The sequence below is a fragment of the Tympanuchus pallidicinctus genome, unplaced genomic scaffold (assembly GCF_026119805.1).
Source record: "Tympanuchus pallidicinctus isolate F22 unplaced genomic scaffold, pur_lepc_1.0 scaffold30, whole genome shotgun sequence".
NCBI lineage: Eukaryota > Metazoa > Chordata > Aves > Galliformes > Phasianidae > Tympanuchus > Tympanuchus pallidicinctus.
In genome coordinates this window covers 3,129,741-3,146,639 of record NW_026294748.1, presented here as the reverse complement: position 1 = coordinate 3,146,639, position 16,899 = coordinate 3,129,741, and the positions used below count along the sequence as shown (strand labels likewise).

The following is a 16,899-nucleotide window of genomic DNA, read 5'->3' as shown; positions in this document are numbered from 1 at the left end:
TCCCTAAGCCCTTGCCGAAAGGCCATGGATGCTGTACTCTCTATAAATAGATGCTTGGATTCACTGCAAGTGGTGATGAGGCAAAGGCATCCTATCTCACTGTGCCTGGAGGAGAGCCACCCCCCTGCCTTCAGCCATGTCTCCTTTCCACTGCTGGAAAACAGAAACCACTGACACTATTTCAGCTTAGTCATCTTCTAAGCATAGGTCATTGTTTGGAAGCTTTTCCCAAAGCCTTGTGGTTCCTCCTCTTGGCACACAGAGACTGAAGCAGACAATAGCATCTACTGTCTTCTAGATGGCACGGGGGAGATGCTTTGCCTTCCTCTCTCCTGGTGACAATGCTGTGTTCTGGAGGCGATGTCATCCTGGCCAGGAACCCCTTGAAGAATGGAGGTGATGGAGGGAAGGTCTCCATCATGACACAATGCCATTAGTGCTCATTGTAGGAAAGGACTCCTCTGCCTTGTCACTCACTGCTATCAGGGTGAGAAGGATCTCCAGGGAAAGTAACCAGATATTGTCGCAGAATGGGAAGAAAACAGTGGGAAAAAAAGCCCACTGAGGCACAAATAGCTTGAAAAATTAGGGCTCTTTTTCCTCCCCCTTCTACTTGTGCCAAGCCTGATTTCTCAGGCTTATTAAAGGGGCAAGGAATAGCTTTGGCCTCTCTCAGGGAGCCAAAATAGCCTGCTATGTAATATCTATAGTGCTGATATCCATTTGGGGGTGGAGGAGGTGACTATTTCTAGCTTTGCTGGTAATGGAAAAACAGTGCAGAGAATCGTCACAAGTTTTAGCTTTTGGATGGTGCTGGGTGCACAGATGCAAAGATGGCACTTTTTTTTTCCTACTGTATGCCATTAAATGTATATGCAAGAGACCTGTGGCATTGAATGCCTGGGTTTTGTGGCTTCTATGAGGCAAGCCAATTTTTGTACCTTTGCTGGGTTTCCCACTTCCGTGGGGCTCTGTGTGCTGAGGGTGAAGTATTTCTCCTTTTGACTTGGCAGCCCCCTAATTCACAGGCACCCAAGGTGATGTAGAAAATACCCCAGTGGGGAGGCTTTAAGGTATAGATGTATACATGCACTACACAGATGGGATTTATAGTTTAGATTCATTCCAAGCAGCTTCACTTCACCAGTAGGTTGTGCTGCTACCAGAAGATTTCTACTTTGGTGCCACAAGGGGTAAAAAAAACCAACAACATTATTTTGTGTCTAACATAGCTGTGGCCAGGTGCCCTCCCAGGCTCAGTCAGAACAGATCTCCTAACATTGCTACAAATGCAGCCAGTTTCAGCCTAAAGGAGTGTTGAGCTCATTTCAGGAAGGTTATTTTTCACTTGCAGGATGCAGAACTAGCAGCAGAGCAGTCATGAAGTGTCCTTGACTTTCAGATCATAAGATTTAGAGCAAACAAGAACAAACATCAGGCTTCCCAAATGAGCGTTTCTGGCTCATGTATTTTGCTTTTTGAAGCTTTCCTCTTACAACTCTGGGAAAAAAAACAACAGCTGTTCTTTTTGCATAACCACATAGCTAGTGCTGGGCCTGAAACTACTGCTGGATAACATGAAATTCTTAACACCATCACCCTTCCTGCAGGAATGGCAAGAAGGGGTTACGTAGGTATAGGATTTAGGTGGGGTTGTATGGGATGCTGGAACAATTTGTCTGCAATTATTTTCCAGCTTATAACAACAATCAGAGAACAAATATTTCCCCTACCAGACCCTAGCAGGTCCAGTCGTGCCACAATGTGCCACAGCTGGCAGAGAAATGCACTTTAGATGCATGGCAAATCTTTGGGGTCTGCAGAATAGAAGCAATGCCATTCCTGTTTTAGGAGACAGGGAAAGGATTCAGACCTGAAGTCTCTCAAGACACAGTCTGGTTTCGTGGACATTCTGTCCCATTCTGAAAGCAAAGCCTGTTCTGCCCTAAGAAACTGTTCATCAGATTCGTCTCTTAGTGATGGCAGCCAGTTGGTCTGCAGCTGAGGTACAACCTTCTCATAGGGCAGGGATGCCTTTTTGTTTTGTGTTTGTCTATGGAAGCACTATGGAAGTTTGTGTGCTGAGCTGAGCTCTAGAGGCACAGTTTGGATATTAGCCCTAAAACTGTGTCCTGCAGAGGCCAGAATTCAGCTTCTGCATTGCTTGTATAGTGCAACAGGGAAATCTTTTTCAGGAGAAATGTTCCAAAACCAGTTAATCTGCAGGCACAAGCAACCTTATGTTGCTGTATTAAAGATTTGCTCAAGTGTCTCAGAATAGCATTTTCCTTGCCATATCTGTTGCATGGTATTGCTATGGTGCTGCAGCCCGGAATGAGCTGTATTTTAGCAATGGTCTCAATAATGCATGATTTTCACTTGAAGAATGCAGTCTCTTGAGACTAGGAGGGAAAACTCAATGGCTGTTTTTTCTTTCTTCCTCTGCAGGAATAAAGCAGGACGTGGCTGTGTACACAGAGGCAGCACAAAGCACTGCTCACCACCAGCAGCCCCGCTCCCAGCTCTGGGCACTGGTCCCACCTCCTCCATGTGGCAGCTCTGCGATCCCGGTGAGTAGTGCCATGCTTTCTTTCATGCCTATGGAATAAAGTTATCTGTGCTCCATTCTCACCTTACCAAGAGGATCTAATGGTGAACGTGTTGACCTGGATGGCAGTTGGGCTTTGGTTGTGTTTGGCTTGCTATATTGTTTTGACCAAATGACATTCTGTAACCCAATATTCCCTGTGGGAAGCTGTTGTGTAAAATGAGATTGTTTCCGGGTATATAATAATGTTTTTGATAAATGCTTCATATTGCATGCTCTGGTTCATGATTTATAATCTTTAGCAGTAATCAGGGAAGGGGCATTTCCTTTCTTTGCTTGCCTTTCCTTGCTTGCCTGGAGACAAAGCAGTGCTGGAGTTAGAAAATGTTTGGCTTTCCTTTTAGCTGCAATAATAATTGCTCCCCATGCTAGTCTCTCTAGGCCTCAAAATCCTTCCAGGTACTGTAAGAAAAAAAGCAGTGTGCAGAACAGGCTGCTGCAGTATTTGTGGATGTGAACCATCTTGGACGGGAACTTTTGTGGGAAGAAAAGACAATTTTTGCTGGATTGCAAATGGGAGGCCCTGGATTAAGTCCTGACTTCAGTCAGACTCGCTGATTGACTTTGTCCATGTACCTTGATTGTAATTTTGCTAAGCCCTGGCTACTGGAGGGTTTTTCTTTGCTTATAATGGAAGATGAGTTGAAGTTTGGCAACAGATGCGGGATAGATAGGACTGTTCAGTTTGGCTCACATATGAGTGGAAGCCCTTTGTAAGTGGTGACCATTTTTCACAGGGCAGGCAGAAAAAGAATGGATGGTTGTGATAGAAGGGATGAATGATCTCTTGTTGTGCTTATCCCTGCCTGAAGGTCTTCTGGGTTGGGGAGGACTCAGTGTGAAGCCAGGACTGGTTTACAGAAGCACAGAATGGTCACTGCCATCACATCTGGAAGTGAGCCTGGAAGCTACATTTGCCCTGTGTCTGCTCTCCATCTGTCGCTCACCATGACGTGTGTGTTAAGCTTGAAAAGTCACGAACAAAGAAAAAAAAGCTGTTTTTTTTTCTCTTTTGTTTCCTGCATTTTGCTTGGCTTGATGAGATGTTGGATTGATTTCTACTAAATGCTGAGTGAGGTCAGTGCTTGTCCTGTGCTGACAGGGGTGTGCTCCCTTTCTGCTCAGACACTCTCCCCACAAACCATGTTTGCCCACTGAAATTTGAGATATCAACTGTCTGCATCTCATTCTGTATCTCCATCCTCTCCCTCTGTAATCTGCTGTGTGACCATACCCAAACCTCTGCACCTGCCTGGGATTGTTGGACAGACAGCAGGCAGGAATGTGTCTTTCTGCTCTCCTTGTTATCGTGTGCTCTTACAGAGAAGCTACTTTCTTATGCTCCTGTTGTACCAAAGGTGTTTGGGTGCGTAGGGATGCAGACATGGGATTTGCCCAGACCCACCTGTCCAGCAGTAGGTTTTTACTAGGTTTATCTAATTCCTATCAAAATCAAGAGGCATAAAGCATAACCTTATTCAAAAGTCAAGGTCTTGATTCTCACTGAAGCAAATGGCAGGCAGGTGATAACTGCTTTGAATGTCTTGCAAAGTGTCTGAAGAAATCTTGCTGATCCAGACCTTTTCCCCATGGAATCATACACAACAGATCTCACTTCCCAAATTAATGCACAAATTCAAAGCTTTGTGACCCAGGTCCCACCACAGAGATGCCTTCACTGCAGTGTCTGTGCAGCAGCCATCTGCTCCAGCTCTATCAACCAGCAGCAGCCATCCTATGAGTAACAGTTTCTGTAACATCCTAGCTGAATAAATCACATCATTCTCTAATCCCATGCATGGCGCCAGCACCTGCGCTTCCTTTGCTTACCAGATGGAGCTTGGTGTGCCAGAATGTTTCCCCCAAAGCCACCTTCTCAGCAGCCCTGAGGAAGTGAAGTGAGACTATTCACTTACCCAGGTGAAATCTCAGCTGCTGAGCTCCCTTTTTGCAGTGACTAGAATTAGACTGAGCAGCTTTACGTACCCATGGAACACCCAGGTCCCACATTCATCCGCCTTCGTGATGTAATTTTCAGGCAGCAGCCCAGAACAGCCGGTTGCAAGGGAAATGCCATAAATCCAGCCCTCACTTGTACTGGTTTGTTCCACCGGGGACATGAAAATAAAGTCCCCAGGAACCAGTTCGAGTTCATCATCGTTCTGGGGAGTGTAAGGATAGATCACTTGTAGAGTCTGAGGAAGAAACAAGCACAAATGAATGAAAGGGTTGTTCATGGAAGGGAACTTCTAGTAGAGTGGGGCAGGGGCACTTTCCACCCAGACCTTTAGCCTTTTCACGGTGTAAGCAGCTCTCCTTATCATGCATCTCTGTGCTTTATCCAGGGAAGCGTTACCTTGAGGGAATTCCTACTGTTTCTCACTCCTAGACTGCTGGAAAGCTTTTCTTCTCTCTGATCTCAGTCATGTCTTTGACAACCAGGAGGGGATGTTTTTTAGTGAGGGCAAAGACATGACTGCGTGCTTAAATGTCAGCTTTTGGTTGAAGTGGAACAGCACTCTTCTTGTGAGCTGCAGTTCACAGCAGTTCTGTGCTCAGTGGCCATTGCCAGTGTAACCGCTTGTGCTTGACCTACGAGAGCAGTTCTCACTGCTATTGCTTTTGAAGTCAAGGCAGAAACAGAGCTGGGGCTGACAACAGATCTGAATCTGTGACATCCTGCTCTCGGAACGGTGTGCTAATAGATGATGAGTAATACTGAGCTGTGACCACCTGCTTTTCTTTGTGCTTTCCAATGTGAGCAAGATAAAGTAAAAAAAAAAAAAAAAAAGTGGGGTAAAGATCTGTAACTACAATTCTGTGATCTGTTCTGCTCTGGAGCATGAGGAATCCACATGTGTTGAATGTCTACCAGTGACTTTCCTTAGGAATGGCTGTGGCAGTCCTCACTGAAGGGGAGAACAGGCAAGCTGCTGGCCCTGGCAAGTCTGACTCCTTCAGTGGTATCATGCAAATAAAAACCAGGATCATCAGCTCTGATGCCCATTTGCTCATTAATCCTCCTAGATATCTGTGGTATCTTCAAAGGGAGTCAGCTAGTCACTGTCACCTGATAGCACAAGGCCAAAGCTCTGGCACATGGCTGCCTTCAGTTTGATAGGCACAGATGTGAGCTGGTTTTCAGCAGCAGCTCCCTTTGTGATTGGTGATAACATTGACTGCTTGCAGCTTCTAAAGGCCGAGTTGGCTCTTCACATAGGGAAGGAGGATGGTGCTCTTCCTGGACGTGTCTGTTTCACTGCACTGACTGCAAAGGGAGCCTCAGGTGGCTGGCTCAGACTTAGACATCTGACTTGGGGAAGCACACAGGAGATGAGACCAATCTCCTGTCTGTTTTCTCTGTACCCAAGGTCCCAATTTGCAGAATAGAAATACATAATTTTTTTCCCATATATTGTGTTGGAGAATGATAACCATTTCTTTTTGGACTGAAACAAACTCTACAGCACGTACCTCGTGGTTAACAAAGCGTATGTCTCGGGAGAATATGGCAGCCACCCAGTCGCAGCCCAGCTTGACATCGATGTTCTGTGCCAGCTTCTCCAGCGTGGGCAGGTGGCTGGTGTGGAAGTGATAGGCCAGCGTCACGTGGAGCTGCTTCTTGTGGGGCTCCACGTGCACATCTGCAGCAGGAAGATGTCAGTTAGCAAGACAGGGCTGTTGAGATTAGCAGCTTTTCTGGGGTGGGAGAGCGGCTGTGGGGCACGAGCAGGAGGTGGTAGTGTAGCTTTTTAAGATAGCCTAAGCAGAAGATATTGGAGGTGAGTTTCTGAAAGGGCTTTGGGTAAGTCAGACGTGGGCTCCCTGTGTGTGCTGTGCCTCGGATCGAGCCATGGGATTTGTGGTCTGATTCAGTTCTTAGTCACACCAGGGTGGTAGACCAAACATCCTTGCCAAACTGCCAGAAGTCATTTGAATTCAGAAAAGGGGCTCTTCTGGATGGTGTGATAACAACTGCTGTAATGCACACACACAGGCCTTCTGCTGAAAGAGACTTGCCCAGTGAGGAGCAGCCTTTCTGTCACTAGGAGCTGAGGATCTCCCCTAAATAAGCAAGTGAAACAGCATTATTTCTACTGTCCCTCCTCTCTCTTATGGTAGAAATTACAAATCCATGTATCCATGGATATCCATATTCATGTAAATTGATTACATCTTTTTCACGTACTTTAGCTGGATTATTAGCTCACTCATTGAGGGAAAGGTGTTCCCAAATTGTGAAAGCAGAAATAGGTAAAATAATGATTCAAAGTGATCCTGCAAAAATAGAATCTAAATCAGGAAGAGATTCAGGGAAGCAGAAAGGTGGAAGTATGTGAAAAACTGGGACTCTCCCAGTGGATGTGGAAATCATAGGATGCATTGTTTGCATGTAATTTACTTTTGCTTATTCAACTGAAAATTGCAATTAAATTTGACTGATTATTCAGTCAGAATTGCAGCTATTCATAGACTTGGCTGTAAATGCCAGCCAGGAGTAGCTTTGCAAGTTCATCCATCTTTTTTTTTGGTTTTTTTTTTTTGGATCAGTGAGAGACAATGTGCTCTGCGACTCCAAAGAAGCCCCACAGACTTCAGTGTGATAAACTGACCAGGCTGCACCCCGCAGTGCAGCAATTGGCTGCCCCTAAGAAGGAACTGATGGGTTGGGCTGGGCTGCAGGTTGGCTGGCACTGAGCAGGGCTGGTGGAAAGGCTCCTTTAAGGTTGTCAGGGCGCTCTGGCTCTTCTCTCAGAGCCCCGTGTGCATCTCAGAAGTGCACAGTAGCCCTTCTGAGGCTGAGGAAGGTTTTGTGGCGGCGAGTGGAGCAGGAAATGCTCAGCCCTGCAGGCTGCAGTCTGTCTGAAAGGTTAAAGAACCGCCAAATGTCAACTTCCCTTTCAGGAGCAGCGCTCGACACTAAGTGTGAGGTGATCTTTAAAGTGAAAACCTGCTGACAAACAAGGCTCCCAGAGGGGTGCTGCTCTCAGACCACCCTTGGTTCAGCTCACAGGTATCGCTGCTCCCCTATGGGCAGCCCTGACATTTAAATTCCTGTTCATACTTTATGTTAATTGGGCACTATCCCTTTGCCTGCTCATGGAAGACTGCCAGGTTAATGCAGAAGATGACCTCTGAAATGGCCACTATGGGAGAAGCGTGGGGTTTCATATGATGTAGTGTCACCCACCTGCTTTGGAGGCAGCCTCTGCAGCAAAGTCTGCAGCAAACTTCTTGAGCACCTCAGCACTTTCCTCCTTGACAAAAAGCCCGATGAAGTTGGAGGACGTGTAGAGCTCCAAGGGCAGAGGGGCAGGGAATTTGCATTTCCAGCGCATCACGGTGGCCTGCAGGGCTTCAGTGAGAGCATCGACCTTGCTGTCCTCGCACTGCCAAAGGAAACAGGACAAGCACTGCTCAGGTGGACAGCTGATCCCTGTGCCTGCACTCAGCTCTGCTGTGCACTTGGTAGAGAAAGAGAGGCTCAAGTGGGTGAGCGTGAATGGTGCTGTATGTATGAATGGTCTGCCTCTGCTGGCACACAGTGAGAAAAAAGCAGGGGGTCACAGAAACAGGCATCTTGAGAAGCCCTCTGCCCATCCCTTGTCCTCAAAGCGGGATCAGCTATCCCCAAATAACCTCCTGAGCCTCATCCCCCCGCACACGCTCTTCCCATGCTAACAATCATTTGTGATTACGTGAATTTGGTCTGCTGCTCTTCCCTGAAAACAGCTTGTTTAAAACCCAATTACCTCCTCACCAAGCCCAGGCACTTCTTGTCATAACCCCTGAATTCCCTTCTGCAGCAACTGAATGAAGTGTGCAGCATCTCCAGCCTGAGCCTGACAGGGGCTGCTCATGCATGCATACATAAAGGCGGCAGAAAGAGGAGCTCTGGTTTACCATAAAGAACTGGCACAGGGTGATATGTGGGAAAATGTTGTGAGCTTTGTTCTTCCCGCAGATCTGCTTTGATTGCTGCCAGAACTCAGAGAGCTTCTGAGCCAGGGGGCCGGTGGGGCGCAGGTAGAGGACGTACTCCCGAGGCAGGGTGTCATCCAGGAATGGATCACCCACATGGGAGAACAGCCTGAGAGGGAGAAAGGAGGGTTAGATTGGCATAGAAAGGTGTTTTCTTCAGCAAAATCAGTTTCCCCTGTCCTTGCTCTGTTTCCATCTCCCTTCATAGAAAAAAAATCAACTCTTGGAGGTCAGGCTGAGGGCTGCGCCATCTCTCTTGCAGCCCCTTACCACTACTAAGTAATACAGAAAACTGGATTTTAGTTTCAGACTGAGAGTCTGAAGATGTAACCTCACTCACTGCCTCCGTCTTTCTGACATTCAGTGTGCATAACGTGGTGGGGAAAGCACTGAAAATGGCTCAGCATCTCTGAGAAGGCGGCTCTCAGTTTTCCCTTTGGGCATTGTAGTGCAGGGAGGACTGGTTCCTTTCTTTCCCCCTTTTTTGCTATTGCTGGAGATCACCAACTCTCAGACAAGGCTTTTTTCTCCATTGTTTATTTACAGCCCTCAAACACTGGCTCTCTAATTGCAACTGTGTTTCAGGCCGTGTTCCCATCAAAACATCTGCAGTAACATTCTGCTTTCTAATGGCTAAAATCTTAGCCACTAAAGTTGCTCATTTCTTGTACTCTTTTCTGTTTAACATGTATTACTTCATACCAACCAGTCGCATGCTGCTTGGACGCTTCTTCCACCTGTCGATGCCAGTGCTTTTTGTCTGAAGGGAAAGCAAAACAAAGAGAGCATTTCAGTGCTGGTGATATATGGATAAAGTCACATCTGCTTTCTGGCAAGATAGACATCATTAGCCCCACATTAACTGCGACCTGAGTTCTGCCTGAATTCCCTCTAAGTAGGGTTACATGTTGTGCATACACACAGGAAAAACTAGGAGTCAAGCTTTGGGGGTGAAGCTGAGGATAATTAAAAGTAATAATTGCAGCCGCACATCAAGCATGCAAATCATGGGCGTCCTGTGTTGCAATCTCGTCGTGCAATTATTTAGCTTGGTCCTAGGACTGCTTTCTGCTGATGTGACCGTGGGTGAGGCTCAGCCCTGACGTGCAGGCATTGCAGCAGCGCTGAGGACAGGAGAGATGCAGTCGCCACAAGGGGGCACAAACCTGAGATTTTCCCGGTTAGAATAACCTGGCAAAATTTACTAGCTCCCTTCGTCCCTTGCTACGTGAATGTGCTCTTCTTTTGTTTATTTCCCTTCGGGGTGCCTGTATATCCCTCTGCACTCCAGCTAACAAGGCCGAAGTCTTCTGGTAAGCGGGTTTTTGGGTTGCAGAACAAACCCGTGTGGTGCTGCCTTTTTATCCCTGTAGTGTTTCCAAGTGCTCAGCACTGAAATGCAGCTGTGGATCAGCTCAGCTTTGTAATGCTTTGACTGCCAAAGTGAGGAATCCACCCAGAATCCAGAAGGCATAAATATTTAAGAAAAAAATATGAGTGAAGGAGGCAGAAAGGGATAGAAACGTTAGAGTTTGGGGGCAGAAATCAGACCTCAGCTGAGTGTCGGGAGGCCAACGCACCTTGAATTCATTTCAAAGCTTCCTGCTTAAAGGAAAAAGGGCAGCGTTGCTCTTAAGAGCTACAGATGTGGTAGGAAGGAGGTCAGACTGAAGGGGATGTTGGTTTAATCTAATTCACAACAGATAATCCCTCGGCACGCACTTGTGCAAAATGGTGTGGGAGGAGGAAGGGCTGAGGAGCACACAGCGTTGGCAGTGGGGTCAAAGGCAGCCCCCTCCGAAGACAGGGGAAGAGGAGGGATCCCATAGATGGCAGTGCCAGAAACAGATGGGGTGTCTCAGAGCTATTAATGACAAAATCTGGCTGAGGACAGAAAAACTTCCAGCTTACAGTGGTTGGCCTCAAGCAGTAACCTACTAAAAATGGTATGTTACAGTTTAATGATAATTCAGAAAGCCTGCTGACGTCGTGAAGCCAGAGGGAATGTGTCTGACCAAAGGGACAGGATCAGGGCACCAAGCACCCCATGTTATGTGCTGCAGGAGGGCTGGCTGTAGGAAATGGTCCAGGTGAGGGGAGAGGGTCGTGATCCACGGCTCTAGGATTAGGGCAGTGGGGACCCTCCAGCATAGCAGCTTGTGCCCATAGGGCCACATAAGACATTCATCTGCTTACCCGTTGCCCTCTCTGTCTGCAGTGATGACTTTTGCGGGTGCTCTGATAACCATGCAGCGATGTGAAATGTCACCCACTTGGTCACAGACGCGTGTTGTTGACTCAGCTGTGTTTCAGCTCTGCCACTGGCTTCCCCACCCCTTGAATATACGTATTTTTGTTCATTTTGAGAGTAAGAGGAAGGCAGAAAGATAATGCTGCAAAAAAGGGCTGTGTTGCAAATGTGTGATTATGAAAATACTTCCTCCTGAAGCGCTCTGCTGCCCTTATCTGCCAGCGCTCATCTGAGATCCGCTAGTCCCAGCACCTGCCTCTGCAAGGACGGGCCAGCATCGCGGTTGGTTCTGTTCTGCCTGGCTGACCTTTGCCTAGGCTGGCACAGATGCATTTTGCACAGCAGCCTCTGCTTTGCTTGCAGTAGTTCTGCAGAAAGCTCTCCCTCTGCACAGGCTGCAGAGCTGTAAGGGAGGCCAGCTGCCTCTGCTGACCGCCTGTGGGTTTTCCTCACTGTGGTTCTATCCAACATTTCTGTTGTGTTGCTTTGCTTGTTTGACCTCCTCCTCTTGCTGAGGCTCTTTCCTACTAAATTCAACTCCCTAAGCTTTGCTAGGGAACGCGTCTATCTGTGCTGTGTCCGAGGCAGTGAATTCAGAATGCCCTCCCAGAAAAGCTCTGGCTTGGAGATGAGCAGTTCCTCCTGCTGCAGAGTGCAGGCAGACAAGCTGCTCTCCCTATTTACTCTCTCCAGCCCCCAGAGCAGATCTCTGAAGGAATCTAGCAGGGCAGACGGCTCTGCCACCCACCCTTGTTAACTTGTTGGCTTCATGAATTGATGTTGCCTTGGAAAGCTGCACAGTGGAGTTCTGTTGGGTTTGACTGCAGCTCCCTCCTCACTGCCTTTGTACTCCCAAGACCCCAAAGGGTGTCGGAAGCACGAGGCTGGGCCCCATACACTTTTGTTCATGAGCAATTTCAGAAGGCGCCTATCTCATCCACGGGGACAATAAACTCCCTTTTCAAATTAATTTTCCGCGCAAGGAGGAAATACTGCATAAAGCAAACAAAAGGCAAGGTATATTTTTATCATGGGACCTGAAGCTGAGAAATGTTCTTTTTAATTTACTGCTAGGAATGCTGCCGATGACTGATAGCTCCTGGTTAGGGCAGGCACTGAATCTCTCCCAAGTGGCATTTTTTATAGTCAGGACCTGGAGAGGACCCTTCCTCTGGCTGCTCCTGCTCTGAGGCCCTGCTAGGATCCGCTTCTAAGAAGCTGAGTGCTCAAAACCCATTCCAGCTATGCTTGGCCACTTTGAGAATTGGCCTGATTTTCCCAGCTGCTGAGCGGGAGCTGGAAGACAAAACTCAGATCCTGAGAAAAAAATCAGGTCGTTTAACTAGGTGACTAGCTGTGGCTTAGGTGCTCAGATTTACCCATGCTGGGTGGCAAGTGCTGGCTGCAGCACTGCAGCTAGGGATAAGAAGTGGTGTTGTGACACGAGAAAAGAAAAAAGCCAGAAAATAACTTGTTTTTCAGAGATCATCCAACTGCCATCACACTGTGACCATTTCTGGTCATGCCAACACTGCAGCTGGAGTCAGAAAAGGTGAGAAGCCTTGTGCAGCATTAGTAGCCACTCAGTGCTCCATATCTCAGCTGCTGCTGCCTCTGGAGACGAAGTACAGGATGCTCAATCAGCAAATGCACAGTAGCACCAGACAGCAAATAGAAGAGAAAGGGAAGGAGATGCTACATCCAACTGCAGGTGTGCAGAGGGGGGATGCCAACAGCAGCACCTTCCAAGAGCGCTGCAGGGATTTTAGCTACTACGAAGAATCAGGTATTTTTATTGTTCAACCTCACTCTTCATTGTCAAGTTGTAAGGAAAGTTTCCCTCTGGTTGAATGGCACTGAGGTACTGTTAGGAAGAGTCCCAGCTAAACAATTGGTCCCTCAGCCTGAGTCATATATAGTATCTACTCTGGAATGCATATTAATGTGTAAGTGGTGCCCATTTTAATCCCAGCCCACTTAATGGGAGAGTGCAGAGCTCTGCACACAACAGAATTTAACTCATTATTGTTGAAGGATTTTTGGCTTCCTGCAATTTCAGGGTAGGAAAAAAAAGAGCAACGGAGTAATGTCAATTCAGCTAGGAAATATATATCAATAAACATAAAGTATAATGGCAAAATCCCATTTACTTCAGAGGAAATGGCTGTAATGGGGAATGATGCATTAACCATAAAGAGAGCCTTTGGTCTCAGTAGCACCACACAGAAATCCTTTGTAATTGCTCAGCTTTCTTATTCCAGTCCAATTTCAAAAAGGAGGGTGGCATTGCTGCCAGCAGTGCCTCGCACACAGGCTAACGAGCAGCAAAGTTAATGCAAATTGCACAAGAGAGGGACTGGGTGAACTATTAAGAGGTATTTAAATGCACGGGTTCCATTTTCTCCCTACAGTTGAGATGCAGAGGGCAGAGAGCAGCGGAGGCCCGGCCGTGCTGGGGGTGCACACAGTGCTGGGGGCAGGCAGTGAGCGGGGATCCCCATGCAGGGGCTGAGTCATGCAGTAGAGCTGAGCCCTTGGGTGCAGAGCAGCCATCTCCAGCAGCCATGTCTAATTCATAAGGAGTTGGCCTCTCTGGCTGCTGCCCGGGGCTGAATTTCCCCATTCCTGTTGGCTCTCCTTTTGCTACGATAAGCAGAGATCCTCACCCTGCCATAGGCACAGCTGACCCTTTGGTTTGTAGGAAGGAGCCGGCCCTGTACACTGCTCACAAACGCCAGCAGCGGCCTCTACCTCAGATCCACCTACGAGCTGTCTGCCTACAGAGGCACCAGGGATTTGTGAATGAGCAATGGAAGGACGGAGGCAGCCTGTAAAAGAAAGGGAATGACTAAATCTTCCCTTTCATCGTGTACCTCAAACCTAGACAAACTTCTTATCCGTGAACAAAACCCCTCAGAGGGATGAATTCATCATTACAAGTAGCCCCGAATCTTTGGCCCATAAAATATTTAGCTGTGTAAATAAAGATTTGCTGGAAACTGCATTAAATATGATGGAAGAACTTGGCTCTCTTCATCATTAGGTTCAGTTTGAAGCTGCCTGACATGATAAGATAGGAATTATGGATTGTAATTTATGCTAAAAGAGTTTGAAAGAAGAATGCTGCCCCACGGAACGTTTTTGTTAGGTTATAAAATAGCCAGTCTTATTTTTGCTTGTTTGTGTGTGCACGTAGAATAGGCATTTATACAACCAAGTCTTCAAACAGGTGCGTGTAGCTGTTTCAACCCTGACATTTTTCAGTCTGTGTTGGTAGATGGTAAAGGAATAACAAATAAAATGCTGGCTTGATAGGAGGACACCGGGTATTTGCAGCATGGGGCTGCAGCTGCTGCTTGGAGCACGGCTGTCAGTGCAGAACAGGCTGTAAGGCCAGCACTTAGCGCCCATCAGCCTACCTGAATCTGTATCCTCTGTTACAGCACTAATTAAAGGGAAACAAATATAAATTCTTTGCAAACAATGAAATTCCCAGCTTTTCTGTCTTTGTTTCCAAGCTGCCCCTTCAGTGACATTTGCAGATCCCTTAGTTTTTTCAGTTTGCATCAATTGTTTGTACTGTTAACAGCACAGTAGTAGAAATGTGGCTATTTTGGACTTTCAATAAACAATTGCCCATTGAAGAACAACGTTGCAAGCAAAACTTCTGTCCGTTTAATTACTTGATTATTTGTTGTAGGGGAAAACAGCCAAATTCCAAATAATTGACTGCTTGTCTGAAGATTTGCTTTGCTGTCCTACAAACGAAACCAGCCACGTCGAGGTGTTCTTTCCAAACGTTTTGTCTCATGGGTTATTCAAATGCATTCCTCAGAATTCTCAATATTTCATTCAGTTGGTCACCAAAAATCATATGATACCGTTTCTGTTCTCATTCGAGTGACCTTACAGTTATAAATAGGGACGGGACAGGAAGATATCACTAGGGATCATGTTCCTGTTTATGGGGAGGGGGCGGGTAGGTTCCCTTTCTGCAGTTTGTAAGGAAAAAAGAAAAACCCGAGTGCTTTTGGAAGGAAGAAATCACTCTAACATAATAAGTGCGTGGCTAGAGTTAGTTTTTCTTCCCTTCAGTCCTTCAGGCACTACCTCAGCTTTTCCTTCTGCTGCTTTCTGCACATGACAGAGGACATAAAGCCCTCGCTGTGTTTGACAGAGTTGCTCTCCTTGAAGCCACGTCCTCCCCGAGCTGCACACTGCGAACACGCGGTTCGGCACAACACCCCAAGAGAGGTCAGCAGTGATATAAGCAGATCACAGCCAGGCAGAGAACCAGGTCCTGTCTGAAAGATGGGAGCTCTGACAGGAGCTGCAGTGCTGCACGGTGGCTGCTGAGACTGCAAGACGTCAAACTGTGCTGCATCCTGTAGGTCACATAAATATTTACAGAAGGTACCTGACAGCATGACAGGGCTCACTGGTTCTCTTCCTATTCCTTCCGGAGCAGTGGCTGCTTGCTCCCAGCTGGCCAACGCTGAGTTTGGTTATAGGAAAGAGAGAGCAATGGGAAGCACCACCAAAAGGAAGGTCGGGAAAAGCACTGCTATGTAGTCCTAGTTTCCATCACTTAAATGTTCGTTTTTCAGAGGATGGTCCAGCTGGCAAGCTGCAGCCTGGCTGCACCATGATGACCATTACTTTTAAGTGCAAAGAATGAGGGCCTGGGTGTGTGTGTCTGCTTTGGGTGTTGGGTTTTTATGTTATATAAGATTTTGAAGGCGTTTTTTTTCCCCTCCGTAGCACATGTGTGCTAAGTCATTCCCTTAATCCTCAGCTTAGCCAGCTTGTTAAAGCAGAAGAAGAGGGAAGTACAGACTCGTAAAAAGTGTCCGGGATAAAGAAAGGAATGTAGCAGCCATTTAACATTTTAAAAGAGGTATACAGTTTAAAAAGGAAACAGGATATTATTTTCTTTCAAACAATCATAGCACAGCTTTTACGTGGGGCATGGGCTCAGATGTTGGAAGCCCAGTGCTCACTGCCACAGCCTCTCCATTGGGTCCTTGTGTGATGGAGAGATGGGATGTGGGTACAAGCACATGTAGGGATGTGCTGCTGCTGAAACAGCCTGGCAGTCTCTGAAAATAACACAAGTCCTGCAGCTGGATGTTTAAGAAAACGCCATCCCCGTGTTCTGTAACAAAGTCATGAGAGCTGGCAGCAGCTCAGCTGGATGATTCACAAAGGTTCAGCGTTTTGCTGCAGAGTGAGAGCTGGGAAAGGTGATAGGGATAATGACTGCGGCTGGTAAAGGGCTGCAGAATTCTGAGGATGTGCAAAACAATCAAATGCAGATCATACAAATCAATTCAAATGAAATAGTTGATAACTGAAGGCCTTTCAGCAGAGGCCTGTCCCATTCAAACACCTCATTTAATGCCAGCCAGAGTGCTGCAGGATGACTTAAATGTCATTATTCAATATTCTGTGCAGCACAGGAGGGCAGGAACTTTCATCCCAGTGGCTTTCATACATTTCTAGCTAGCCAGGAAGGCAATGTTTTTGCATGGAGCCAAGTTAGTGGTTTAAGAATGCTGAGATGTATCATTTAGAATTTCAGATAGCTGGATAAGGGATTCTGGACAACCAGAAAGGGAAGCAGTTGTCATGCTGATTGGAAAGAAAGAAGTTCCCTTGCGTTGTTCAAGACAAGCACAATGCTTTCTTCCTTCTCACTACTGCTCTTCCTATATAGAAGTGAGCTGCAGAGAAAGAGAGATTTGCCATTTCTCTTGTTTCCTGTCTCCTGGTTCTATCATTGCTGGGGCCTCCTCTCCCCATCCAAGTGGGTTTCCCAGGGTGGGACGGATGGAGCTGGGATGCTGTGTCCACCAGCACCTGCCCCACCATCTGCCACGTCACCTCCTGCTTGGGCCACTGCTTGGTGACAGCACAGCAACGAACAGAGGGCTGTCAGAGGCTGGTGGTGGCACACAGCCTTCCTGCCCCTGTCCCCGCTCTCCTCCTCTCCGTGTCGAATTTGCTGGTGCTGTGTAGATCTTTAGGAAGAAGAAGAAGAAAAAAAAAAATGCCGCAA

The 16,899-nt window shown here is 47.1% G+C and overlaps 1 protein-coding gene across 1 annotated transcript in view; it reads right to left on the bottom strand.

The window, feature by feature from the left end:
• UBASH3B (ubiquitin associated and SH3 domain containing B) overlaps positions 1–16,899 on the bottom strand; it is a 55,666-nt gene that overhangs the window by 13,536 nt on the left and 25,231 nt on the right. Inside the window, exons 2-6 of the mRNA XM_052697409.1 lie at positions 9,297–9,350; positions 8,513–8,699; positions 7,800–7,998; positions 6,083–6,252; positions 4,595–4,803 (exon numbers count right to left, since the gene is read on the bottom strand). Of these exons, the coding sequence (XP_052553369.1) occupies positions 4,595–4,803; positions 6,083–6,252; positions 7,800–7,998; positions 8,513–8,699; positions 9,297–9,350 (819 nt within the window). The remainder of the gene's footprint in view (positions 1–4,594; positions 4,804–6,082; positions 6,253–7,799; positions 7,999–8,512; positions 8,700–9,296; positions 9,351–16,899) is intronic.